Source organism: Pelodiscus sinensis, chromosome 4 (assembly GCF_049634645.1).
Source record: "Pelodiscus sinensis isolate JC-2024 chromosome 4, ASM4963464v1, whole genome shotgun sequence".
Lineage (NCBI taxonomy): Eukaryota > Metazoa > Chordata > Testudines > Trionychidae > Pelodiscus > Pelodiscus sinensis.
The window spans coordinates 42,069,554-42,096,087 of NC_134714.1; the positions used below are offsets into that span (position 1 = coordinate 42,069,554).

The 26,534-nt window shown below is 49.1% G+C and overlaps 1 protein-coding gene across 2 annotated transcripts; it reads left to right on the top strand.

The window, feature by feature from the left end:
- The first annotated feature begins 5,844 nt into the window (after positions 1-5,844).
- LOC102463600 (uncharacterized) lies at positions 5,845-25,620 on the top strand. Of its 2 annotated transcripts, none has more exons than XM_014579370.3 (13): positions 5,845-8,713; positions 9,863-10,039; positions 11,295-11,400; positions 14,809-14,931; positions 15,459-15,690; positions 17,694-17,717; positions 18,601-18,723; positions 20,353-20,540; positions 21,424-21,623; positions 22,039-22,130; positions 22,549-22,603; positions 23,860-23,957; positions 24,139-25,620. In XM_014579370.3, exons 1-13 carry the CDS (start codon positions 8,523-8,525, stop codon positions 24,393-24,395), a joined length of 1,866 nt encoding a protein of 621 aa, XP_014434856.2. In that variant the 5' UTR covers positions 5,845-8,522; the 3' UTR covers positions 24,396-25,620. The 2 variants fall into 2 exon arrangements, with proteins under 2 accessions (XP_014434856.2, XP_075782922.1); XM_075926807.1 differs by lacking the exon at positions 5,845-8,713 and adding an exon at positions 8,753-9,126.
- Positions 25,621-26,534: the final 914 nt, after the last annotated feature.

Below are 26,534 nucleotides of genomic sequence, written 5' to 3' on the forward strand. Positions count from 1 at the left end.
ACACATTTATTTAAATAACTTAATCATAGCTGGGCGGGTGGTGAAATTTTTGGGTGTAAAAAGTACAAAAATAAAGTGTGTGGAACTTAAAACAAAAATTCAGTTTTCTCCATATTTCAGTTGTTGATGTACCCCCAGACTTATTTTGAGTATCCCTAAGGGTATTCATACCACAGGTTGAGAACCACTCATATACTAGTGCCTCCACTAGTCGCATTCCCCACTTTGCTGCCTCTGTCAGAGAGAGGCAGCAGGTGGGAGCAGGATCTGGTGCCAGGAGGAGCTGGCTTCAAAGCTGGTTTCCCCCCCCAACCATCTCTGTGGGGAGAAGGGGCAAGGGTGCAGCAGGGAATTGGTGGCACTTCTGCCTTTGAAATGGAGCAAGACCAGGGTTTTTACTAGATTGCAGAAGTGCTGCAGGGAGCCTGGGGTGAGCTGGGGACTCAAGCAGTCCCCCACTGGCCCTGCACTTCCTGCTTTTGAAATGTACAAGAGCCCCAGGGAGAGGGGTCTGTTTGAATCCCCCCGTGCCATGTTCCCCACGACACTTCCGCCTTTGAAATGTAGCAGAGGTCTTGCTACATTTCAAAGGCAGAGGCACCCTTATTGACTAATTAAATAGTTAATGCAAATCACATTGACTGTTCGATTATTTGATTAATCTAAATGTAACATATTTAAAATAGAGCTGCCTGGATTGAGACAGCTTAAGTGCCTGAAGTGTTTCTTGTGGGAAGGAGCCGAGCAGCTCCCTTGCTCTACACGTAGCAGCTGGGAAAGGAAATGGGTGCCCTGACCACTGAATTGATCTTTCTGACATTCTCTCTTATCAATATTTATTCAGTATTTGCCCATGGTGGAATGATCATTGAGCCACAGAGCAAGACAGAGAATGAGAATAACTCTGGTTCAGGGGCTGGAGCGCTTGTCTGGGAGGTGGGATATCCGGGGTCCAGTTTGGACCCAGGAAAATTAAGCACCAAGTAAGTTTAGGCACCTACAAAAGGTTGCAGCACATATTGGTTTTTTAATTGCAATGGGGTCATGCATAGGGACTTAGATACCTAATTCTGCTGTTTAGGCACCTAAGTTGCTTTGTGGACTATGCTGTTTGGTGACTTTCCTCTAACAAAATACGTTCACTGTGCTCACACAGTGAGTCTCCTTTCTGTTCCAGTGATAACTGAAATGGGGAAGATGCCTTACTTTGCCATCTGATTCCTTTTTACAGCATCTACACAAGTAATGGAGCTGGAAAGTCTCAGTTTTATTAATCTCTTCTCATATGTCAACTGTTCCGTGCCCCTAATAATCTGTTGCCCTTCTTTAAACCTTTTCCAATTCCAATGTATCTTTTTAGAGCTGAAGTGACCACATTTGCACACAGTATTCAAGATGTGGGTGTACCATGGATTTACAAAGGCAATGTATTTTCTATCTTACAAATCCCTTTCTTAATGATTCCCAGCATTGTTTGTTTTTTTGACTGCTGCTGCACATTGAGTGGATGTTTTCAGAGAACTATCCACAGTGATTCCAAGATTTCTCTCTTGAGTGGCAACAGCTAATTTAACCCTCAACATTTTATATTCATGGTTGGGATTGTTTTCTAATATGCAAAGTAATGCATCTATGTCTGGTGGTATATTGCGTCCAATTTGTGCCACTGTAAATCTAGCCTGAGATGTACATTAGACTTTATATGATACTAACAAAGGGGATTATCCTAAAGCAAACAAACTTCACACCTGATCCAAGTTCTTCTTTTATCATGAGTTTTTATCACTGAATGAAAAGACAGCTCAATTTCTTTGTCCAGCTATCACTGATTTCTCTATCACACTCACACTAGGGACTTTACCCAATTCCTAGGGCTCAGATCATAACTTCCTGCAGGTTTGCAGACTCTTTTACCACTGAAAGAGCCTTAGACAGTAATATCCTTGTTATTTATTAGCAATTACCAAGCAAGCAGAATGTACATGCTAAGCATACACAGCCATGTTCACCATTACTGATCGGGGCAGGCGAACTTCCCCTGGGGGTCAGGCAAGGTCAGTCTCTGGATTCTGGTAGCTTCACTGAACGTCACAGTTAAGCAGAGAAGTTCTGGCAGCTCTGGTCTTAGGTTGTGTCTTAAACATGAGTTTTCCTAGGTCTTCCCTTCTTTCTGTTTCTTTCTTCCTTTTCCCTGCTGGTCTCCTTGGAACCCATAAGTGCTGCAAGACCATTTGATTAAGATTTTTCAGTTACAGAGTAACACAGCTACTCCTCTGAAATCCTTGGAACCTGGTTAATATAGTGAAACTTGAATCCTGCTTAGCTCTGCTGTAACCAATTATTTTACTAACCAGTCATAACTTACTGTAACAATTACCTAACCAATCATAACCCTCCACCTTGATTGATTTACACTTAGCAAAATGAATTATATAGCAGACAGAAATAATTAAAAACCAGACAGAGATCATACAAGCAAACAATAGGAAAGTGAGGACTATAGTCACAGAATGAGGAATCCACAACTCCAACTATTGATGAGTTTCTTGCCAGACAAAATGCTATTAAACTAAGTTTTCTTTACCCATCTTGAGATCTCTTTATTTTTCTGGTAACAGTGGGTGCTGTTAGGATGGAATCTCCTTCTTAACAGCTTGGTATTGCACTATTTTAATGCAGTTTAGATGGAATGTGAGTATGTGACTCTGCTTTACAGCTAATGGCCTCTTCAGTCTGGCTGCAGATAAAGGCTCTATGCTACAGGAAAGCTGTACTGTTACACATCTCCCTTTGCATGTCTGTTGCTCGTTATCTTGAAGCCAGAAGGAATGAAGCCGTACAGATGCATTCTCTAAGGCCATGTCTTCACTACAGGGAAGATCAATACTTCTGCAATCGATCTTCTGGAGTTTGGTTTAGTGGGTCTAGTAAAGATCCCCTAAATTGAACTCAGAGCGTGCCCCCATTTACACCAGTACTCCTGCTCCTTGCAAAGAGTAAGGGAAACTGACTAGAGCTGTGATCCCCAACACGGTGCCCGCGGGCGCCATTTCCATGCGCCCGCCAGGTGCTCGGGGCTGGCCTGGCACCGGGTGCATGGCGGGGGGAGCGCCGGCCCCGGGCGCGCGGCGCTGGGCGGGAGGAGCGCCGGCCCCGGGCATGCGGCTATGGGGGGGGGGCGCCCCCAGGGCGCAAGTGTCCCCGCCCCCTGGCGCCCGACAACCTTGAAAGGCTGGGGACCACTGGACTAGAGCATTTGCTCCCATCAACCTCCTGCTGAGGTAATTAACATAGCTGGAGTTGTGTATCTTAATTCAACCTTCTAGGTAAGTATAGAAAAGTCCTAAAAATTCCAAAACAAAATTCTCTTCCTCCCCATTAGACCAAGAATCATGGCCAGTCCTCTGTATCTGATTACAATTCTTCAAAAGAAATTGGATCCTTCACTGGACTGAGAGTGGCCAAAGCATAGCCTACTTTTTAATATTTTGTTATTTATCCTTCCTCTTGCCATTGGCTGCGTCTGCTTTAAAGAAAGGTACACACAGCTACAGTGTGCTCCTTTTACTATACCTCCTGTCTACATTACCACTTAAGTCAGTGTAACTTACATTGCTCAGAGACCTGGAAAAAAACCACCCCTCAGCACCATAAGAAGTGCTCCCTCTAACATTCTCCACCCATGAGCGGAGTAAGTTTTGTCTTGTGCACCAATATTGAGCTAATGTGCACTTGTTTGGATGTGTGCCATAGAACTCCTTTAATGTAACTGCTGGGGGATGTAAAGACCCCTTGCTGGCCTGGCAACCATGAAATGAATACAGCAAATACCAGACAGTGCTGGTTGTCAGCCTCATAGCAATTGAGAGTGGCAGAGTGGATAGCTGGCTACCAGATGAGCAACTAAGCTGGCGAAGGAAAATCCTGTTAGCAAACTGGTGAGAAACTGCCCCGAGACAACACCCAAGTGAGGAGATGACTAGAGCCACAGGCTGGCGAAGCCTCTGTAACCAAAGGAGATAGGAAGGGTCTCAGGACATAGCTGAGGCTTGATTCCATTGACCCACGATCCCTGAGATGGCACCCTGTCCACATCACTTCACTTAGTTCCTCTACCAATGCTTCAAATTTAAGAACTAACTCCTGGGCTAATCCTGCTGAAAGGGAAAACCTATACACCCTAGCAAGACTGAAACTAACACTCTTTATAGTCCAGAATGAGGCTACCATAGACACACAGGCAAAAGGCACTGACTGCCTTGCCAGACTAACCGTGCTCTGTGCAATGTTGGCATCTGGCCATAGGGACCCTGTCACATTAGCACACCAGCTCATAGGAACCAAATGTGAAATGGGACAAGGAATCCTGTGGCACCTTATAGACTAACAGATGTATTGGAGCATAAGCTTTTGTGGGCAAAGACCCACTTCATCAGACATGCATCTGACAAAGTGGGTCTTTGCCCATGAAAGCTTATGCTCCAATACATCTGTTAGTCTATAAGGTGCCACAGGACTCCTTGTCGCTTTTGCAGATCCAGACTAACATGGCTACCCCTCTGATAAATGTGAAATGATACATCATTGTGCGTAACTGGTGCATTCTAATCTTTATTGCTGCTAGAATCCATAAATATAGTTTTGGGTCCTCTCTTCCCACCCATTAAGTTGATTTCGGGTCCCAATAACTTAAGGCTATTCTAGTGTATACTTAAAAAATGCAGAGCATGGTTGAATTGCCTAGGCTTAAGGAAGTGATGTAGATCTGTGCTAATAAAGCAGTTTCTGGTGTTTTTTGAGAATTGCCGACAAAAACTGGGGGAGGGAAACTTGTTTCAAGTTTAACCAAAACATTATGGACACTTTGATAAGTCAAAAGTTAAAATAAAAAGTAATTTCAATGTTGAGCTTTTAAAATTTTTGGATTGTTAATAAAATTTAAGGAAATTTCTGAGCAAAATATCACTTTGTACTGAAATTAAAGCATTGTTTTAAAAATGTTGAAATTAAACTATTTGGGCTGAAACAAATTGGCAAAACTGATAGAAATTAACACATTTCAGGGTGCAGCTGCATCTTTTGCTCTTACCTCTTCAAACAAAAACATACCTTTCTGCCAGCTTTACAGGAGGATTTGAAAGCAGGTAATGAAAGGGCTTTTTAAAGCCTTTGAGCATAATAGGAGGATGCATAATAAAGATAATGACAATTTGTAGCAAGTACGACTGCTACCAATTTAACATGCTGGTCCAGCTTAAGGATGTTAAAATGCGGTTAATTGACTAGCCGACTAGTCGATAGGCACTTCTGCATTCCTCCGCTGACTCTGGGCTGCACATGGGAGCATGCTTTGAAATGCACAAGAGTCCCCAGCGGGGGTTCTTGTGCATTTCAAAGCCATGGAAGCTGGGGTCAGCGGGAGACTCACAGTCCTCAGCTGACCCTGGGTTCCATGCTATGGGCCCCCCAACCTCTTTGAATCGTGCGGAGGTGACAGTATCAAAGCTGCCCCTTTGCAATTCTACCTCCATATGATTCAGAAGGGATGCAGGGGAGTCCGGGCACAGCTGGGGGTTCCCTGTGAACCCAGGATCAGCTGGGGAGTCCCCACTGACCCCAGGTTCCACGTGGCACTCCCCAGCTGATCCCTGGTCCTGGGGAAATGTCACAGGAAGCCCGGGGTCAGCTGGGAGTCCCCAACTGAACCCAGGCTCCCCTCCTGCCCTCTTTGAATCGTGTAGAGGCAGTAGTTTCAAAGAGGAGCTGCCACACAGCTGATCAGCTGTGCAGCTGCTGTCCTTTTGAAACTGCCACCTGCATGCGATTCAAAGGGGTGGCAGGGGAGTCCGGGCTCAGCTGGGGACTCCCCAGCTGACCCTGGGCTCCCCGTGGCATTTTCCCAGGGAAATGACTTTGGGATCAACTGTGCAGCTGTGGCCTTGGAGTTTCAAAGTGGCAGCACCGCTGTGCAGCACTGCCTCTTTGAAGTACCTCTCTCCCCCAACCTCCCTTTGCTGCCTCTATTTCAGTGGTCCCCAACCTTTCAGGGCTGCCAGGCGCCCAGGGGGTGGGGCCGCGCATGCGCTGCATGTCCGGGGGCGGGGCCGCACATCCGGGGCTGGCACCGTGCACATGCCACACACCTAAGGCGCAAGAATGGCTTGGGCCGGCCCTGGTCACTTGGCGGGTGCACATAAATGCCCCAGAGGGCACCATGGAACCGGGGGGCACCGCTCTATTTCATAGTGGCAGCATGGGGGAGGGGGAACAGAATTGACTAGTCAACATTACTATCCAATAAGCAAATGCTTATCCGATAGTCAACTAGTCTTTAACATTCTTAGTCCAGCTGCCACATGGCTCCAGGCCTGGCTACCATAAGAACAGCCACATGGCCTTACCCTGGCTGCCGGAGGAGCAGCTGCCGTGGCCATGCAGCTCCAGCCCCGACAGCTGGAGCAGCTGCTGCCACATGGCCCTAGCCCAGCTGCCGGAAAAGCAGCTGCTGCTGCACAACCCCAGCCCCTAGAGCAGCTGGGCAGTTACTATGTGGCTCTGGCTGCAGCCCTGGGGAGTCAAGGACAGCAAAAAGCTGCTTGGCTGAGCCCCCACTCGCCCACCAGCAGCAGCAGCTCACCTTCCATTGGCACACTGCTGTGTGGTTCTGCAAAGGAGGTGGGTGGGTGGAGAACTTTTTGTGCACAGCCATGCAAGTGAACACCTGAGAGGGAACTATGGACAGAGGTTGCACTGACTTAAAGCAGTGTCAGTGCTGCACTATATCAGTGGGAGATGCTCTCCTGCCAACATCAATTCCACCTCTCCTTGAGGGGAAGTAATTATGACAGGAGAGCACTCTCCCATGGACACAGTAGTACATCAGCACAGCTGACCAATATAGCACAGCAGTGAAGACAAGCTCTAAGTCTTATAGTGAGTTCCTCTTCCTCAAAGACAGTTAGTCTCATCCTCATATTACAGAAATGAAAACTGAGACATGGAGCTTTGAAGTGACTTGTTCAACATTACTCAACAGACTGGCAGAACCAAAAATATAGCCCAGGTTACCTGAGTTAGGTGCAGTGTTCTACCCACTCAGCTATACTGCTATCCTTGAATACCTTTTGTGATACTCTCTTAGTTCTTATCAAATGTTTGATATTTCAAAAGTGGTAATTACCAAAAAAAGAGGTAAAAATAGTCTCTAATTGGGAGAAGAGGGTAAATGCTGCTGTGGGGGAACACTGCTCTTGGTTGGACTCCAGGCAGAAGTTTGTGTGGAGGGGACAGAAGGTGACTGAAGGTTTATACCATCTGCCTTGTTTCTGAATAATCCCCCATGGCAGCACAGCATGAAGGCAAGCCTGGTTATCCAACCATTTTATCCCCTTTCAGTGGAGATCTCTGCCTGTTCATGAGCAGCTCCCCTTTTCCAACACCTTTGTGATGGTCTCTTGCCCTTTGAGTTCAGCTGCCGCCTGGAAAGCAATGGAGATTTGGAAAACTTTGTGCTAGGCCAGGAGGATCCTTCTCTCTTTCATTAGTCTGAAAATTTGTCTGAACTCGGTATTAATTTGATATGGGTCTCCGCTGTTTTTACTGCTAAGGTCTTCCCATTGATCTGTCTCCCCCAAGAGCCATGTGCATTGCACTTTAAGTTGTGGTCTACACTTAGAAACCTGCTACCTTTGACTGTCAGCCACAACCCTGTCTGGTACCCCTTCAACCTAGCTCACAAAGGGCTCAAGCCCTGCCAAAACTAGACAAGGTAAAAAATCCAGGTCTGTATGTGGGGTGTGTGTGAGTGTGCGTGCGTGCAAGCAAAGGATGTGAAAGCACTCCCATGGTCCCCCAAGAAAGCATGCTCCTCCCGGCCAGAGGAAGGCAGGAGTGGCATGCTGCCCAAGCCCCCCTTCCCCATGCTCTGGCCTGCTGAGGGAAGGCTGAGGCTGATTTCTCAGCTGACTTGGGGACCATGGAGGGTGTGTGCACACCCTTGCAATTCACATTTACAAAAAAAGCACCCCCACCCCCCAAAAGTCTTGTGTACTGCCGGAAATCTCTGACCATTGCACTAATTTCTGCAGTGCTCTGATTGCCACTGAGAACTGGCCAATCTCTGCTGCAGCTGAGGCTGGACCTACTGGATTGCAACCCCACCTCTACCACAGCCATGATCACTTTACACAGGGTGTTGGTTAAATTAAGTATTATGGTTATGGCTGATGACAGGACCAATTGGTGTGCCCCTTCATAGCTAGAGTGTGCTGAGAACAGGGGGGCTGTGTTTGGGGAACTGTGGAGGGGCAGATTGGGATCAGCTCCATACAAAATGAATGGAGGAGAAGAGGAAAATCGGGAGCCTGGGTAAAGAGGTTTGTTCCCCACCACTGCCCAATTATGGGAGCACGCCTGATTCTTTGCCAGCCCCCAGGATCTAGGGACCCACGTCTGTCCTGTGCCGTCTCCCTCTCTGGAGCGGAGTATAAAGCCCCAGGCTGCCTTTTACCGGCTCCCTAGCCATGCTGCTTTCCAGCCTCAGCCCGTCGGCCTCAAGCAGAGGGCCGTCCCCGCGTCGCCGATGGAGCTGGGCTCTCGAGGGCCAGGCGCAGCGGGATGTACCGACCGAGGCGCCCCCGCGTCTGGTTCCAGGCACCAGCCTCCACTTCTACGTGCTCTGGTCGCTGCAGGAGCCGCCCCGGCAGCTCAGCAGGTGAGACCCGCGCCGGGCTAGAGCCGGGGATTATCTAAACGGGCTGTTACTGACAACCCCGCCCCTGCCAGCCCGCCCCACCTCCGGCTCGCTCCAGTTTCGTAGGGACTCCCGGCCTGGGCTCCAGCCTCCGAGTGTCCGCTCCGAGCTTGCGCCCTGGCTTTGCGTTCTGGGCGTGCCCACGGCAGCAGCTGGAGGGGCCGCGCTCAGCCAGCTCAGGGCCCCAGCTCTGGCTGACAATTTCCCGCTTCGCCTGCGTGCGGCACTGCTGGCTCCCACGGCGCCCCCAGCGGCTCTCGATGCCTGATCTCCGGCCCCCGTGTGTGAGGAGGTCGGGTCAGACAGAAGGCACGTCCAAAGTCCGGCCCGCGGGCCAATTGCGGCCCGTGTTCCGGTTTAATACGGCCCCACAGGTAATTTGGCAATATCTATCTTGTATGGCCCCCAACGAATCCATATGTATTGAGATGAATACATTGTAAAATCTCAGTTAATGTCAGTTGGTCTAAATCAGTTATAAATATATTTGGACACAACATGTATACTTGGTGTTATGTTCCTGTTCATATTTTTTGAACTTAAAAGTTGACAGACAACCTTTATTACCAATAATATGTAATGTACTTTACAATGTTCCTGACATATATTTCAGCTGCCTGGATTTCTTTTTTCATCTGGCCTTCAGATAGGAAAGGCAGAGTGATTTAACACCTGTTTAGATTTGTCATCCATGTGACGAAATGAAAAGTATGCCGTTTGCAATAAACTTTGCATAAAATAGTTAATTTGCGTTTAATTTTAATGTTTCAAAGAATGTCAGGCAAAATGGTCGGCCCTCACGCATGTTCACTTCATCAAATCTGGCCCTCTTTGAAAAAAGTTTGGACACCCCTGCGGGACTAGAATAAACGCAGGCCTTTACGCTCCGTGGGGGCAGTAGTTAGTTTGTATGCAGGCATTCTTCTTACCTACCCCTCAGTGCTGTGCTGGAATCAGCCAAGTATGGCTGATGCTGTAAATCCTTGGTGTGTCTGATTTCTTAATCCTTTCACTCTCCGCGTCCTCACATGGAAGTTGGCAAAGGTTTTCCTTGTTTTCGTTTGGGCTTCCTATATTTCTGCTACCTTATTTTTAAATCTCCTCTTCAAGCGGATCCAGCCAGATGTGTTACCAGATTCAGCTGCCTCTGCCCTTGCCAAAACAACTTGTGGTCTTTGGCTTGGGTGACTGGAATCATTACTCCCAAGACACAAGCATCACTGTGGAGGTGCTGGTGAATCCAGATGTCAAGTCACAATGGATTGGCAAACTGGGGTCTGATGTAAGGTAAATGTTGGGGGTTGCACAGGCAATGATATACTGTCAGTGATTTAACAGAGGGTGCCTTAGAAAATATGCTATATGGGGGGTTGGGTATATAACACAGTCTCTTCTCATCTCCCAACTCTGTCAGTCCTCCCATTTCCACCCTCTGTCAACCCATCATGCTACCCCCTCGCTTCCAGGAGGTTCTTGTGATTGTTCCTTACACTGGTGGTGGCAGTGACAGGTAGGCTCCTATGGTCCCTGGCTGAGGGGTGCTTTGTTACAAGGAGAGTGGATCCCTGCTGGTGGATGCTGATGAATGGTTGGGGAATAGGTTCCTTTTTGTTATTTGAGGTAAATTGGAGCTGACTGCTGGCAAATGTTTCATCTGGTGTGGTGGGGCAGGTCTTCCTCCGCTAACAAGGGAATAGAGGACATGGAGGGAGTGGGTCTCTCCTAACTTATGTGGGGAGTAGTGGGAATGGGCTTCAGGTCTCCCTGCTGGGACCAGCTCTTAAAACTCTGAGCTAGGGCTGAGCACTAGTGGGCTGGTGACAGTGGGAAGCTATTCTTCAGCACACTCAGTGCATCAGCTGCTTGATCCCCTCATCTTCCTTTTGGTGGCTAGATTTGGAGGTGATCGGGTCTGACATGATGCAGGACTCATTGTAGGGGACACAGGCACTAAGCTCCCCTTATAGCAACTGTCGTAGCAGCGGTGAGTGCCAAGGTAGCATGGCAGATGCCAGAAGAAAGCACCCAGCTCTGTGCTTATGCAGAGAGAGTTTTTGCAGGCAGAGCTAATGCTTAGGCAGGGCAAATTTGACATGTTTTTGAGGTGTGGTTTTTTGTGTTTTTGTTTTGGTTGTTTTTTTGCCATCTTCCCCCCCCCCCCCCCCAAAGAATTTGGTAAAATTTTTCTTCTTTGATCAGCTGGGTCTGTACAGATAGGGCCTGATGACTGTGGGGAGAAGAGTAGGGTAATTATCAAGGACACATCCCATACAGAACATCAAAAGTGTGGTGGCTCCTATGGAAAAGGCCTGTAGCATAGAGCTGCATTGATTTTTTTTTTTTTTTTTTTTTTTTTTTTCCTGACCATCTCTCCTTTGCAGCCAAGGGATCTGGCAGGAACAGAAAGCGGAGGAGAGCTCCCTCCCAGGGCTCAGTGCTTTGGGGCCTAGGGTCACTGAATTCTATGGAACTTTACTACTTATTGGGAAGCAGGATGCCCCCCCCCCCCCGCCTGTCAAGATTTCATTCTCTTTGCACACAGGTCTCTTGTGTGGGAAGGTGACTGGAGTGTGCATGTTCTGATGGCTTCATTGAAACAGATGGACAGTGGCAATCCTGTTAAACTTCTCCTGACTGTTAATGGGCAGGTAAGAAAGCAGTTCCTTACATGTCCTGCTCTTCCCATTGTGGGTGCTGGTCATGGCCTTGCAACATTCCTGCTAGTCCAGTGCTTGGTCTACTCCCACAGATCTGCTAATGCACCTTGGTTCGCACCCAAAACCCTGCAGTTCTAGTACTATGTTCTGCCAGTGCACCTTTGACTTTTAAATGCCACAAGATACTATTAGCTAAAGGATGGTTCAATTCCATTCTGTCCTGGTTCCTGGTATCAAGATAGTTGTTTGCCCGTGTGGTGAAATCATGGGATATAGTACCCCTGAGATGGATCCTCTCTATACTTGGAGATGTATGGATGTAAAGCTTTTTATAGAAGCTAGATATTATTATTGATATGAGGCTAGAAGTTGCTGATTGTAGCACTCCTGAATAAGATTACAATGCAGAGTCTTAAGCCCAGGGTCCTTGTCTGTCTGTCCACCTGAGCTTCTGTGCTTCCTATTCTCTTAGTCCTGCAGACTATGGCATTGCTGTCAAGGTTGAGGATGTTGACCTAGGGACCTGGTATGTTCATATTTGCAACCTTTTAGAGCCAACCTTTCAGAGCCAACACAGTGTCTCTTGGCTGGTTGACTCTGAGGATTCTTGCCTTGTTCCACTTCCTTGGGGACTCTTACAGTGTTTGTAACTATTACACAACTGGGAGTTCTGTTTAATTGCCAGCAATAGCTCTGATGGTTTCCCCCTAGACAATTGCCTAGTCCCATAGGGCAAGAAAGAGAGTCAAAGAAGCAGTCCATGTGAATGAGCATCTTCTATGTTAAATACCTCTAAGATATCAAATGTCTTCATCACCACCAATCCATGTTCCAAAAACTGGCTAACTGCTAGGTCTCCAAATGTGATTGTAAATTAGGAATCAAGCAGGTGTATTTCCAGTCAGCTTCCAGTGTTGGGCCCAACACTATTTAACATTTTTTATTAATGACTTAGAACAGCATTTCTCAAACTGGGATCTGCAGAAGCCTGGGGGTCTGTGAGGAAACTCCAGGGGGTTCGCAGACACTGCTCATCAGCTCCACTGTCTCCTTTCTGCCCAACAGGCCCCCTACCTGCCCTGGTTCTGCATGGCTCCCAGAAGCAGATGCCAGGTCTCTCCCTGTGCCCCCTGGGTGCATGGGCAGCTAGGGAGGCTCCATGTGCTGCCCTAGCCCAAGTGTTGTCTCTGCAGCTCCCATTTGCCAGGACCTACGACCAGTGGGAACTGCAAGGATGGCATGAGGGCATGGCATGCAGCCTCTCTGGCCACACCTCCGCCTAGGGGCCACAGGGACCTGGGAGCCGTGGTAAGTGCCATCAGGACCCCACAACCCAACCCTGGACCCCAACCCCTGCAGTAGCCCACACTCCCCTCCCACACGCAAACTCTCTACAGGGTCCCTCCAAAAAACCCTGTGCCCCAGCCTGGAACCTCCTTCTACTCCCAAACTCCCTCCTGGATTCCTCACCCCAGCTCCTTGCCATGACCCAAACTCCTCATCCTTAGTCCCAACCCAGAGCCTGCCCTCCTACCTGGAGCCCCCTCCTACATACCAACCCTTCTTCTAGCCTCTTCCCAGCCTGAGTGAGGGCAAGGAACAGTGATTGACCGGGGCAGGGATGGAATAGAGAGGACAGGGTAGGGATAGGGCTTCGGTGAAGGGGCAGGGCAGAGTGGTTCCAAAAATTTTTAAATCAAAATGGGGTCCTCAGATTGCTAGTTTGAGGACCACTGACTTAGAAGAAAACATGAAATAATCACTAATAAAGTTTCCAGATGAAAATTTGCGGGAATGGTAAATAATGCAGAGGAAAAGGTCATTTTTTCAAAGCATCTGGATCACTTGGAACATTGGGTGAAATCAAACACTGTTTTAATATAGCTAAAAGAAAATATAAATATCAAGCAATAAAGAGTGTAGGCTTACATGAGAGGAGACTCTTGTCTGGGAAGCAGTGACTCTGAAGGTTTTGAGGTCTTGGTGGATAATAATTGAATATCCACTCCCAGCATAGATACTGATTCTAAGGGTGCTCCAGGGCTGCAGCACTCATGGGGGAAGAGGAAAAAAAGTAGTGGGTTCTTACCAGCTATTAGCAACCATGCTCCCCTCTCATCTGCAGCGCCTCCTACATGCTGGTACACCCCCATCAACTCCTTCCCCTCCTTCCCAGTTGCAGAACAGCTGTTCTATGGCCTGCAGAAGGACAGTAGGGGAGGAGCGGGGATGGGGTGCATACAGGGGACAGGGCAAGAAAAGGTATAGTAGGGGTGGGGCCGAGGATGGAGAGGGGGTTGAGGACCCCCTGGGTAGACAGCAAGCAAGTTGGTACCTGTGGCCCCCAGTGTAACACTGTGCCCAAATTGGTGCAATTCTAGGATGCATAAATGAAGGAATCTCAGGTTGGTAGGCCAGCAGACAGATTTCACTGGGCTGTGGGCAAGATGGGGTGGGGTGGCTCTGAGCCCCCAGAAGAGGTGGGGCATTGAGTGGAAGGAGCAGGCTGGGGACTAGCTTCCCTTTAGTGCTGCCTGGCATGTGCTGTTTGGGGCTCCAGCGGTGATTTAAAAGGTCCAGAGCTCCGGTTGGTGCTGTAGCAGTGTGGCCAGGAGCCGTGGGCCCTTTTAAATCACTGGGCTATTGAGCAACTGCCCCCCTTTGTAACTGTCGCCATTTCTCTGTCTGCAGGCCTGCAGCTAGAAGAGATTATTTCATCTCTTTGACTGTGGTACAAACACTGCTTTAATACTGTGCTCAGTCCTGCTGTCTATGATTCAATCAGGATGATGATATTTTGGGGAGGATTTTGCCATGAGAATGATTAAAGGATTGGAAAACATGCATTACAATTAGCTTTATTTAGATTAACAAAGGGAAGGTTAAGGGGCTGACCTGATTATAGGCTATAAGTATCTACCTGGGGAACAAATGTTTAATAATGGGCTTTCCAATTAGCAGCGAAAGGGATCATACAGTCCAATGGCTAGAATTTGGATTAGGCAAATTCAGACCAGAAGTAAGGTATACATTTTTTACAGTGAGAGTAATTAACCATTGGAACAATTTACCAAGGTTCGTGGTGGGTTCTTTATCACTGATCATTTTTAAATCAAGATTGAATGTTTTTATAAAAGATCTGCTCTGAGAATTATTTTGGGGAAGTTCTGTGGCCCCTGTGATACAGGAGGTCAGACTAGATGCTCACAGTGGGTCCTTCTGGCTTAGGAATCTGTAAGAGCTGAACATTAGAGCTCCTGGTCTGCAGTTTATCCATCGCTTGTAATTTAGCTTTTTACTCACTTTGTGAGTAAGGGAGACTAGGCCATCAGTGTGTATTAAACGTGGTGCTAGTTAAAAATGCAGCTCTTATACCTGCTCTGTGGTCTCTGCTCTTAGCTGCTCCAGGGCATCTCCAACAGCACTCCCACCCACCCTTTTCTGGCACTGGAGCCTACCCAGTCACCAGTTCTCCCAGAAGATCCCATGTCTCCCATCCAGGTCTTGGACGATCCCACTGAGGTATGTGCAGGTTGGACACTCATCTACTCCTTTCCCTTGCTCATAGCCACTCAAGGCCAGGGAGCTCTATTTGCAGGTGGAACCATTAGTACCATTCTCCTAGCAGGGCCTTAGCTGAAGAGGTTTGTGAAGCTAAGGTCTACTCTGTGCTGGAAAGAACAATCAGTTGTAGTGTCCCTCAAATGCACCTGATGCCTATGAGTGAATGCTTCAGCTTATCACTGCGTTGCTCTCCCATCTTTCAATAATGCCCCCATTCTTGCTGTGCCACTCTTCAGCTGGCAATCCGAAGGTGGACTGCTGGCTGGGCATGCAGCAGGTGGAACAGGTAGTGGCCACATCAGCTTGGTTCCCTCTCTAAGCTTAATCGCCACTACAGTAGTGGGCCAGCTCTGGGGGTCCTGGCTCACCCGCCCCTTTGTCATCACTCCAGTTGTGGATAAGCCTGATATAAAGAGCCATGTGAGATTTACCTTTTCTCCCAGAAGCCACAGGCAACTGGTTCCATTGTAACTTCTGTTGAACAGGTTAAAGGTCAGAATTTAGAGGTGACTGCCAGAGTACAAAGGCCCGGAAGGAAGGATTTATCTCCACTACCAAAAAGGCTGTTGGTGCATTTTGCCCCAGACTCACCTGCTGACCAGAAGGCACCCAAGGAGACTAGGAGGAAAATTTGCAAGCCTAGTGCTATCCAGCTAAAGAAGCCTAGGAAAGTCTTGTTCGAGCCCACGGCATGTAAAGGGGAGCAGGATGCTGACGGTAACTCTGGTTCTGTAAATGGGGAATGAGATACAGACCTTAGGATGATAACATTCAGGCTGTTTATTCTGAGTCTTGTCTGTGTGACTCCCAGATCTGTGCATGCTGTCTCTAGGGACAATTTCTCTGTGTGTTCGAAACCTCACCTCCAAGCCAAGATGGTCCCCTGTATCCCTCTCAGAACCCTAAGAATCTCTCTCAAATTCTATACTTGAACAAATAGCTTGAGTGTGCAACATCAACCTGTTCAATCAGAAATGGGATATGGTGGTCTCCTGAATGCCACTGCACTGCACCGTATAACAATATCACTTAGTTCTTCATCTGTAGGTGTTAACGCACTTACAAATGAAGATAAATGTAATTATCCCCATTTATAGAGGTCAATGACAGATCTGAGCTGAGATCTCCAGTCTCCTGATGCCTAGTTCAGTACCCTGTCCATTGGGCCACCCAGTCTCCCTTATTAGTACTGTCTCTCTTGGTTCATATCAGACTTGTAATTAATTAATTGCCAAATGCAGAGCGTGCCAGGAAGATATTTTTAAAATGCTCTTGCATTGAACTTCCTTTGTTTGTAATAATCTGCAGGGAACTGACTGGCTCATGGGGACTGGGGAATTGGAAATGGAATCTTTCTCTTATCATTGGTTCCAATTCAGCCCCAGGTTGTGACCAAAAGCTTTAAGTCTTTGAAAGCCATTCATTGTATGAACTAGGTTATTGGGTTTTGATCTCATTCTTAGTGAAACAAGTATCCCCATCTCTGAACCACTGTCACCATGGTATGTTGAGCAGAGATGGAGTTATGGAGTCTCAGCTTTCTTACCCAAGAGGGTTCCCCTCTGAGGGTACATCTACACAGCAGGGCTAAGGTCAAATTAAGCTATGCAACTTCAGCTATGTCAATTGCGTAGTGTAAGTTGAAATAGCTTAACTCAGCTTTTGGCGTTGTCTACACAGCAGGAAGTTGAAGGAAGAACACTCTTCCTTTGACTTCCTTTACTCCTTGGGTGTGTCTAGACTACATGCCTCCTTCGACAGAGGCATGTAGATTAGCCAGATCGGAAGAGGGAAATGAAGCCGCGATTAAAATAATCGCGGCTTCATTTAAATTTAAATGGCTGCCCCGATCTGCCGATCAGCTGTTTGTCGGCAGATCGGGGCAGTCTGGACGCGACGCGCCGACAAAGAAGCCTTTCTTCATCGGCACAGGTAAGCCTCGTGAAACCAGGTTTACCTGTGCCGATGAAGAAAGGCTTCTTTGTCGGCGCATCGCGTCCAGACTGCCCCGATCTGCCGACAAACAGCTGATCGGCAGATCGGGGCAGCCATTTAAATTTAAATGAAGCCGCGATTATTTTAATCGCGGCTTCATTTCCCTCTTCCGATCTGGCTAATCTACATGCCTCCGTCGAAGGAGGCATGTAGTCTAGACACACCCCTTGTGAAATGAGGGTGACAGGAGTCAGAGTAAGAAGCCTCCAGCTCAACATTATTTCTAAATAAAGGCTTGTAGTGTACACTTGCACTATGCTATTTTGGCGTAACATCAGTTATTCCAAAATAATGCTGCTGCATAGACGTATCCACATGAGGAAGCTTGCCCTGTTCTGGGGGTACAAACACCTTCTCTCTCCAGGGCGCTCCATCTTGCACCTTGCACTGGTACTAAACTCACCTACTCTCCGATGCTGTTTGAGACCCAGGCCCCTGAACCTGGAAGTTCACACAGACAGACAAAATGAGCTGGTGGAGACTTTTCACTCCCTGTGAGTCAGCCTGTCACACTGAGATGTGGCTGGAGTGGAAGCAGTGTGCTAGCTGTGACAGGCATAGTATCCACTCCTATGGATCTCCATGTCAGAAGTGTTGTTTCCATGGTCATGTGCCAGGGTAGGGGGAAGAAGCACTTACACAATATAACAGGACTGAGCATGTCCCAGGGTCTTTCTGCTTCTGCCTTCTGATGACCAGCATCTATTTATGTTTTCTCTCTGCAGACTTGGAGGTGAAGGAGCTGCAAGGTAAGAACCTGGCCTGGCTTCTTAGCCAGTTGGGGATGATGTTCTCTTTAATGTCATGGGCCTTCTAGTGAACATTTGTGGTTGTCCCCTTAACTCCTTCCTAAGCATGAGGAACTGTGAGCAGGGTATGCATGCTCTGCCTGTCTTCATAGTGTTGCCCCCAAAATATACAGGGATGGAAACTATCTCAAATACCCCTTGCAGCTTCCCTGAATTCTGAGCTGCTCCACTGAGCTGCTCCACTAGGTGCTTGGTGGGGCTCACTAATCAGGGTGGGTAAAATGCTGCATAGACTTAACCAAACTTTTCCAGTTTCCCCACCAGTTAGTAGAAGGAGACTGTTGATGAGGGAAGAATGTTGGAAAAGAAAGGAGAAGGAAATGGAACAGGGGGAGAAGCTTCCCTGAACTAGTTGGAGGGAACCCTGGCATCTCACCCTTCTCATGCCCTAGGAGCTAAAATGTGGGGTATGAAGAACTGGACCTGTCCACAGCTGAGGATCTGGACTGGCTGCTCAGTGGGAACATAATTCCTCTCACCTGCTTGTCATGAAGTGCAAGGCAGCATGATCCTGCAGCCGCCTGACTCCCCACTGTTGATTCCCTGTGTACTGATAGTGGGAAGGGAAAACCCATGATTACTCCTTAAAACCAATAAGAAAATCCCTATGCCCAAAAGTCCTTGAAACCTCTTGGATGTAGGTATGTAGGGCTTGTTGCCCAGCCACATTGGGGATGTCTAAGGCCTCAGGCTGTCTCTTTCTATGAAAGTCCTGGCTCCTGCCTCCTCGCATTGCTCTCTCAGTGGAAGCAAGGAGATGTGAGCCTCCTCCTCCCCCCATCTGGTCCAGTGACAGAGTTTGGTCTGGTCTCTCCTTCTCCAGTTTGTCCAAGCCCACGATGGTGTCATGCCATGTGCCTCAGTGACCCAGAAACAGCCATTCTGTTTGGTGGAGAGGGAGCCAATCAACAGCCTTGCAAGGATGCTCTCTGGAAACTAGAGATTGGTGAGAAGTTTTGGCCTGCACAGGGGAAACAGAGGTCCTGGCAGTGTGGAACAAAGCAGGAACTGAATGGATTGGATCTGCTCCAAGCCAGACAGAAGAAGCATTCCATCCATGCTAATGCCATTCCGTGCTGGACTTTCTGCAGGGAGGGCTGTATTATTCTGCATGGATGGGCTGGAAGCTAGTGGCTCCTTCTATTGCAGGGGTGGGCATGAGGCGGCTTGCGGGCCAAATCCGGCCTGCCAAGGCACTGGATCCAGCCCATGGCCACCTAGCCGGCACCTTTACTGTAGAGCAGCTGCACCCACTTTAAAAAGCAAGCTGCTAATTGCTCTGCAAACTGGGCTGGAAGGAGAAAACTTCATATGGTGTCCCTGTACCCTAGCAAAATCCCCCAGCTCCCATTGGCCAGTTTCCAGCCAGTCGGAGGTGAGAAACTTTGCTGAAGGCAGGGGCAGTGAATGAAGCCTGCTCACTCTCTCCTCCCCCTCCCTCTCTGTGCTGGAGCAGAGCCACTAGGAGCAGCCTGCACAGCACACAAGCAGGGTTTCTGCAGAGCTGCTGCCTGGGAGTCGCCTAGGTAAGTGCCTCCCAGCCAGAGCCTGCCTTTGCCTCCCCTTCCCCCCCCCCCCCCCAAACTGCCTGCCCCAGGCTACCACCCAAACCCTTTGCATCCCCTTTCCCTACCTTCTCCAGGTCACAACTCCCTCCCAGATCCTGCTCTCCCTCCTACACCCCTCCCCCAGGCCAGAATCCTGTCCTACACCCATACCCCTTTTGGACCTGGCATCCCACGCCCCTGACCCAGATCATAAACTCCTTCTTCACTCAAACTCCCTTCTACACCCCCCCCATCATCCCAGACCCCATGCCCCCTCCACAGAAGTGCAGCCCTTCACTACTTACCAAAATTTTGAGTGCCCCCCCCCCCATTAAAATGTATTGCCTACTCCTGTTCTGCTGGGATGAGAATGTGCCAGGGTGTCCCTGTGCTACCTTAGCTTACAGTGATCTGGTCTGCTATTTCTCCATTTTCTCTCTTTTGTGTAGCTTCCTCCTTGTTCTCTGTTTTATCCTTTTTACCTGTTCTCTGCTAACTCTCCTCCCGGCTCCTTTCTTGTAGCTCCATTTCCACCTCTTTGTCCCTCCACTCAACAGAAGGCTGCATGCTGCTTAGGCTGGAGGCCATCCACTGGTGCCACTCAATGCTGAGCTCAGTGCCATGGGCCTCAGCCTGAACCTGCGGTCCTGCATGTGCGAGCTGCTCCTGCTGTTGACTGTGTTAGGCGCATCAGTGGGAGCTGGATGGCTTTCAAGGAGCAGAAGTTGCAGTGCACATTGCAGTGTCTGAGGGATTTGGGAAGTGAAGCCCGGGTCCTGCCACTTACACGCTGATCTTCTCATCTGTCCTATTTCCCAGCTATATGCTGCTCTTATGCCTTCCACCTCCAACCCAGAAACAGTGATCAAAGCCCTTCCTTCTGGCACTGAATCAGGAGTGGGGAGGAAGGAAGAAAGCAGGACCCTGACCAAAGACTGATATGTTAGAACTTTTGAGGTGGGGATGTGAAGGAGGGTCTTTGTCCTCTCCCTGTCTCCTCATTGTCTGGTATGGTGTTATTCTGACAGACAATGATTTCTGGTTTCCCATGGATCTGCCACCACTGGGTTCTGTGCCGCTCTGCTCACATGGCCACACTGCCACCTACGACCCGGACACCAAACGCATCTACGTCTTTGGGGGCATGAAGGAGGGCAAGTGCTACAGCACCATCTACATCCTGGACACAGCCACCTGGAAGTGGCTTCTTGTGACTGTGAGTAGCGGAGCTTCTGCAGGAAAGAGACAAAGCATGGGGATGGCGGGAAGAAGTGTGTTCTGTCAAGGACCAAGCGCTGTGCCTTGATTGCCATTTCATGGGCAGTGGAAGAGGCGTGTTTAGGATCATTGATAGGAGTCCTCAGGAGAGCAAAGGGGAAGTGAACTGATTCTAACTCTTCCCCCACCCTTCTCCCTTGCTTTGTCCCTTGAGATGAGCCTAGTTAGACCCAGCCAGGAAAGCTAGGTTGAAAATTGGAAGATCCTTGGAATCCAGATAATGCATCCAGTGTGAGACCGGAGGCAGAATGGATTGACATTGGCTGTTGTATCTGCTACCTGGGAGGAATTGCACATAAATTGCAGGGGAAATGGTTCTCCATTTGTGTGGGCTAGCGAAAACCTTTTCTGGGGCACCAAGCTAATGAGCTGGCTTTTTTGGTTCAGAGGGCCTTGTTTTGTCCCCCGGCCCTCGCACTCTCTGTTTCCCAGAGAGAAACTTTCCCAGGTAGTGACCCCCTGCACCTTCCTCCCTTCCCTTTGTGGACAGCATTAATGCCCAAGAAAAGCCCCGGGGTTGTGAGACAATGGCGTGGGAGGGATTAGCACTGCTGGAGGCTGAAGCACTTACAGGATGATCCCCTCTCCCTGTGAATGGTCATAAGCAATTGGGATCAGAGGAGTGATGCCCCTCTCAGGTCACAGAAGGGTAGGACATAAGCTGAGACGATATTGTCAACCTGAATCTTAGACTTCTGGTCATGCCGCAGGTGGAGTGACTGCAGGACTCCCGATGCCCAAGGCCAGCAGGGAGCTGACCTGTGCCAACCTGTGTGCTTCATTTTCACACGTGAAACATGACAGGAAGCTTTCTTCCTCAGGCCAAGGGGAAGGTGCCGACACTGGCCTACCACAGTGCCACCATCTACCACAAGGAGCTTTTTATCTTTGGAGGGGCTTTCCCCAAGATGGCCTCCTTTGAGTCCAGGGCCTGCAGCAACATGCTCTACATTTTCAACTCTGAGTACAAGATTTGGTACCAGCCCATTGTGGAGGGAGAGAAGCCTTTACCTCGGCTCGGGTGAGGCATCTTCATTTCAGTCCTCCAAGGTAGAGGGTGTGTGTGGAGGGAAGCACCAGCAGGTCCCATCTACTTAATCTCCACACCTGGGGGGCAGGACATGTTTGTTCCCCACAGTTACATGCCTAGGGTTGGTTCACTCCTAGTTTTAAATGTCCTAAGTGAAGCAGCTCCCATTCTTTCCATGTGTGAGACTGTCCCCTGCTGATAGGTTGTGCTCTGGTATTAGGCTTCCATGACAATGGGGAACAGAAAAGGTGGGGACTTGCCATGCGTAAGCTTAAGTTACCCCAATCCCCAAAGGTGTAGCTGAGTTAATGGCTCTCCCAGAAGCCCGCTTTTGTGAAAAGACACTGAGCCCTCAATTCCAAGAGGTTCTTGAGACTGCCTCACTCACTCACCCCTCTCTTCTCAGCCATTCAGCCACTCTGCTGAGAAACAAGCTGGTCATCTTTGGAGGTCAGAGGACCCCTTTGTACCTGAATGACGTGCACATCCTGGATCTGGGTGAGAAAGGGACATCACCTTCCTGCCAGACTACACTGGGCAATGGAAGTGGGAATGCAAGGGTGCCTACCTTACGAGACATGATTGGGGACTGTGGGTGAAAGAAGTCCCTTATGTGATATGGGATGGGGACAGCAAAGCTCTTGAGATGTTGAGACCAGAATAAGGGGGATGGGAAGTTGTGACTGTAGGGAAGCCCTTCATAGGGTGAGTAGGAGAGAGCCTGGCCCAAGGCAGCGGGTAAAAAACAAGCACTGGTGATTGCAAGAGACTGGATGTCAGACTAAACTGGTAGGCTCTCTGATTTGATGAGGCAGCCCTATGTTCCCCTCGTTTAGCACAGAGGTGTTTGTCTTGCAGTGGGGTGGGAAGAGCTTCTAGTATTTGAATTTTCTCCTTCTTTTTCCCTGTGCATCAGGTTACATGGAGTATATTCCAGTCCCACTTCATTCAGGACAACCTTCTGCACGCTGGTAAGATCCTGCTGCAGCATCAAGAGGCCTCTCCCTCACCTCTCCCCACATCTTGCTTCATGGCTGGAACTGTGCTTCCTGCATGCTTGTAGGGCTACCACTCAGCACGACTCTCCCTCCCTGGTGCCTAGGCAGCAGCAGAACCAAAGAAAGGGAGAAACCCTTATGCAGAGAATGCTGGGTTGCTGAAGGGAAGCTCTTGGGTACTTGCAAACATAAAACCTTCTGTCTTCATTAGCACTATGGATGTAAATAATTTAATTAGCTAACCAGTTAAATGACTAAAATTGTAATGTTTAACCTTTTAATTGCCCACCTGGCCTGGATCACTCCAGTATGGCTGGAGTAGAAGGGTTGCTGCTGGCTTGCCCAGGCTGAGTTGGACTGTCTGGAGCGCAGCCAGGGCCCTCCTCTATCTGCTCTGCACAGGTGGCGCCGGAGTCCAGTGCAGGGGTCACTCTTAGCCTATAAGTTGGCTCCAGCGGCCGGCCCTGCTCTTAGGGAGCTGGCTGCTGCCCTGCGCTACAGGCTCTGTAATATAAGCCTATATAGAGCCTGCAGTGTGGGACGGTAATTGGCTCCCTTGGAGTGGAGCTGGCATGCATTGGGAGGGAAGAGTTTAACTGTAACAGAAACCAATACGCTGATGCTATTGGTAACTGTTTAAGGTCTTATATCCCTAGTTAGCATCTTCTGTCTGAGGTTCTCTGGTGCTTCTCAGATGGACATTAAGCCTCTTAGCACCTGTAGAGATGAGTTCAACATCCAAAACACAGCGAGGGAAGTAACTCACCTGGGGTTATGAAACGAATCAGGGGCAGACCTGGGACTAGAATCTTTGGAGTCTTGTCTCCCATCTATGGCATGAACCACTGTTGCAGGCTTTCTCTTCTAGGTAAACAGGGGACCCCCCCCCCACCCCCCAACAGCACCTGGCTGAGCAGCATGTGGCCAGCCCAGGGCACTGAGAGCACCTGAGGGATGGGGAAGGTGGGCCCCTTGCCATGTTCCCTCTAATCTTTTCTATCCACGTGAGAATTTTTTCTCTCCATGTGCAGAATCATTTCTTTGTATGCACTGAGGCATGTGCCAATGTGTACCACCAGTTGAAACAAAACCTAGCTGTGGGCACTCTGCTAATCAGCAAAGCAACAATGGAATCTCTTCTGCGTGGCCACCCAAGTGCACAGCTTACAAGGAGCAGGGGCCCCTGCACATTTTGCTCTGGTTATTGCTATGCTTTGCTCTGATTCTAGCTTCCATGCTGCAATGCCAGTGTCTGACCAGAAGGTACTGATTAGTGGAGGCTGCAATGCCAAGGGAGCCCTGCAAGATGTATTTACTTTTCACCTTGGTGAGTAGCTCCCCATCCCCTCTTCAGAGCTGCTGAGCGACAAAGAATTGCTGAAGGTAGCTGTTGTGCTGCAGTGACAATGCACTTGTTGGTATTTCTGGCAGCTTTGTGTTCATCTGTCTGTTTCAACCCTGGCACAAAGCACAGGTTTACCAGCAGTGGTTATTCCTTTCTGTTGCAGACACCTTTGCATGGAGTGCAGTGACACACAGTCACCTCTCCTCGGTGCCCCGGGCTGGCCACACACTGCTCAATCTCACCTCTGCCCATCTGACCGATGTGGACAAGGAGAGCCAGGGCAAACACAACCTGTGCACCGTGCTAGTTTTTGGTGGCTCAGACTGTGCTGGGACTTTCTACAATAGCACAAGCAAGATACAGCTGGACCTAGAGGAGACCCCGCCCAGGACAGTAGGGGTTCTGTGTCGTGGTAAATAGAGACAGTGGATAAACAGTGGATGGCAATAAATTCAAGCAAAGACATGAACCAGGTTTACATGTAGGTGAAATATGCCCCACAGTTGGAATGTGTCCCTGAAAGCTATAGTGGCTTCTTGCCTATGTTGGGGCCCATGGACATGCAGTCTGAGGACTAGGCACAAATCCCAGCCCCACCTCAGCTTTCAGTCTATGCTTTGACTCGAATTCATCCTGTGAAGTCTGAACTAAATCTGCAGTGTCCTTGTTAGGAGTTCTGTTCAAGACCTTAGAGAAAATCCTTCTCTTTACTTTCCTCTCCTGCTGTATCTCACTTCTCTTCCCTGCTCTAAATCCCAGCTTGTGTTGGGCAGATGGCTATTAGCATAGAAATTAAGGTGACCTCATGTATTCGCTCTTAGCTGTGTGAGGAAAAGGGGTTGCGGCAAGCTCTGAAGAGAGAACTGTAAGGTAGGGATGCGAGTCCCCACCTTACAGCTGGCTGAATCTCAGGTGAAACTTGGTAGTTCCTCTCTGCTATGGAGAAATGGGGTTGGAAGGGCTGCTGGATAGATGAGAATTCACCACCCAGAAACTTCCCTCTGGGGAGAAAATATTGCTAGGAAGTGAGTGATTGGCTTTCTACAAGTGGCTGAAAAGCATCTGATGCTGTGTGATGTCTGGGTGTAAGTGGCATGCTATCCGGGGATGGGAAAGAGAATATTGCTTTGGCTAATGAGGGAGCTGGCTGCTATGTCAGCAATTAGGGAGATTGGTTCTCCGAGGTTGCTGCTTGGGAGAGGGAAGACACATAGATCACCCAGCAGCCTGGGACAACTAATGTCCTTCATATTGTCACTACTGGCATGGCAGCCATAATGTAATGTAGCTGTTGGTTGTTCCCTACTAGAGTAGAGACCTGTGGTTGGGCTCTATCTCTCACTGCCTCATCTTTCCTGCACCTACACCAGGGGTGGGCAATAATTTTAGAAAGGGGGGCCACTTCACAAATTTTGAAGTGGCCCTGGGCTGCCCCAGAAGGGGCAGGGCCTCAGGCAGGACCTGGGCCAGGACACTTCCTTGCTCCCCCACCCACAGACCCTGATTGGCCTGGGAGAACATATGAAGTCTTCGTCCCCCATCCCCAGAGAGAGCCACCAGCTGTTCTGAACAATCAGCGCCTGGGGGTGGGGGAGCGGGAGTGTGTGAAGCCTTAGCTCCCTGCCCTCGCCTTGCAAAGGGCACACAGCGCTTACAGTGGACTGCCAACTGTTCTGAACAGCTGGCAGTTTGCTATAAACACTGCGTGCTCCATGCAGGGCAGGAGGATACTTTGTGCGCTCTCCCCCACCCCAAGGCCAAACAGGGTCCGAGAGTGGGGGAGCACGCAGTCTCTCGCTCTCTGCCCCCGCCCTGCAAGGAGCATGCAGCACCTGGAGTGAACTACTAGCTGTTCAAAATATCTAGCGGTTCACTCTAGGTGCCGCACGCCGTTGGCTGGAGGAGGAAACTTTGAGTGCTCCCCCATCCCCAGAACTTGATTGTCCTGGAGGGGAGCAGTAGGGTGGCTGCATACTGGATCAACCCACTTGGCAGGCCGGATTTGGCCCATGGAGGCTCTCTTGCCTATCCCTGACTTATACCCATGTAAATTGGTATTTACTCCACTGAAGTCAGTGGGGTTACTGTAATTGTGGTATGGGTGCTGGGACAATCAGGCCTAGTTTTACTCTGTGTGCTGAGTAGTTTTCTGATATTCTTCTGTGTCTGGAGACAGTGAGGCAGCGCATTTCCTGTAAAAAGGTATTGCCCTCACTCTCCACAATGAGTTTAAGATATCTTCAACAAGCCCATTCCTGGACCCACAGCCACACAAATGCAGGGCCCAAGATAGCCATCAATGCTTCTCCTTTAATCTGCTGCATGGTGAGATTGAAGGCAGTGAAACATGATCTTTCCCTCCCATGCAATGGGCCACCCACAGCTTCTTTCAGAGTAAAAGGGTGGGAGTGATCACTCTCTTTCTCTTTCCTTCTGTTCAGCTGGCAAAGATGCAGCGGTGCTATGGCTCCCCACTGAGCAAGTGAGTGTTGTTTTCCTTCTGTGGGCAGGGTGCGATCCATTTCTCTGCCACCTTTGCCCTCCTGCTTTAGAGAGGAA

What these genes read in the sequence shown, in the direction of transcription:
- LOC102463600 (XM_014579370.3), top strand. Translation starts at nt 8,523, where the DNA reads ATGCTGCTTTCCAGCCTCAGCCCGTCGGCCTCAAGCAGAGGGCCGTCC. An exon ending in AAGCCTTTACCTCGGCTCGG is followed by an intron (nt 21,624 to 22,038) that starts GTGAGGCATCTT and finishes CTCTCTTCTCAG; the next exon opens with CCATTCAGCCACTCTGCTGA. An exon ending in GGACAACCTTCTGCACGCTG is followed by an intron (nt 22,604 to 23,859) that starts GTAAGATCCTGC and finishes CTCTGATTCTAG; the next exon opens with CTTCCATGCTGCAATGCCAG.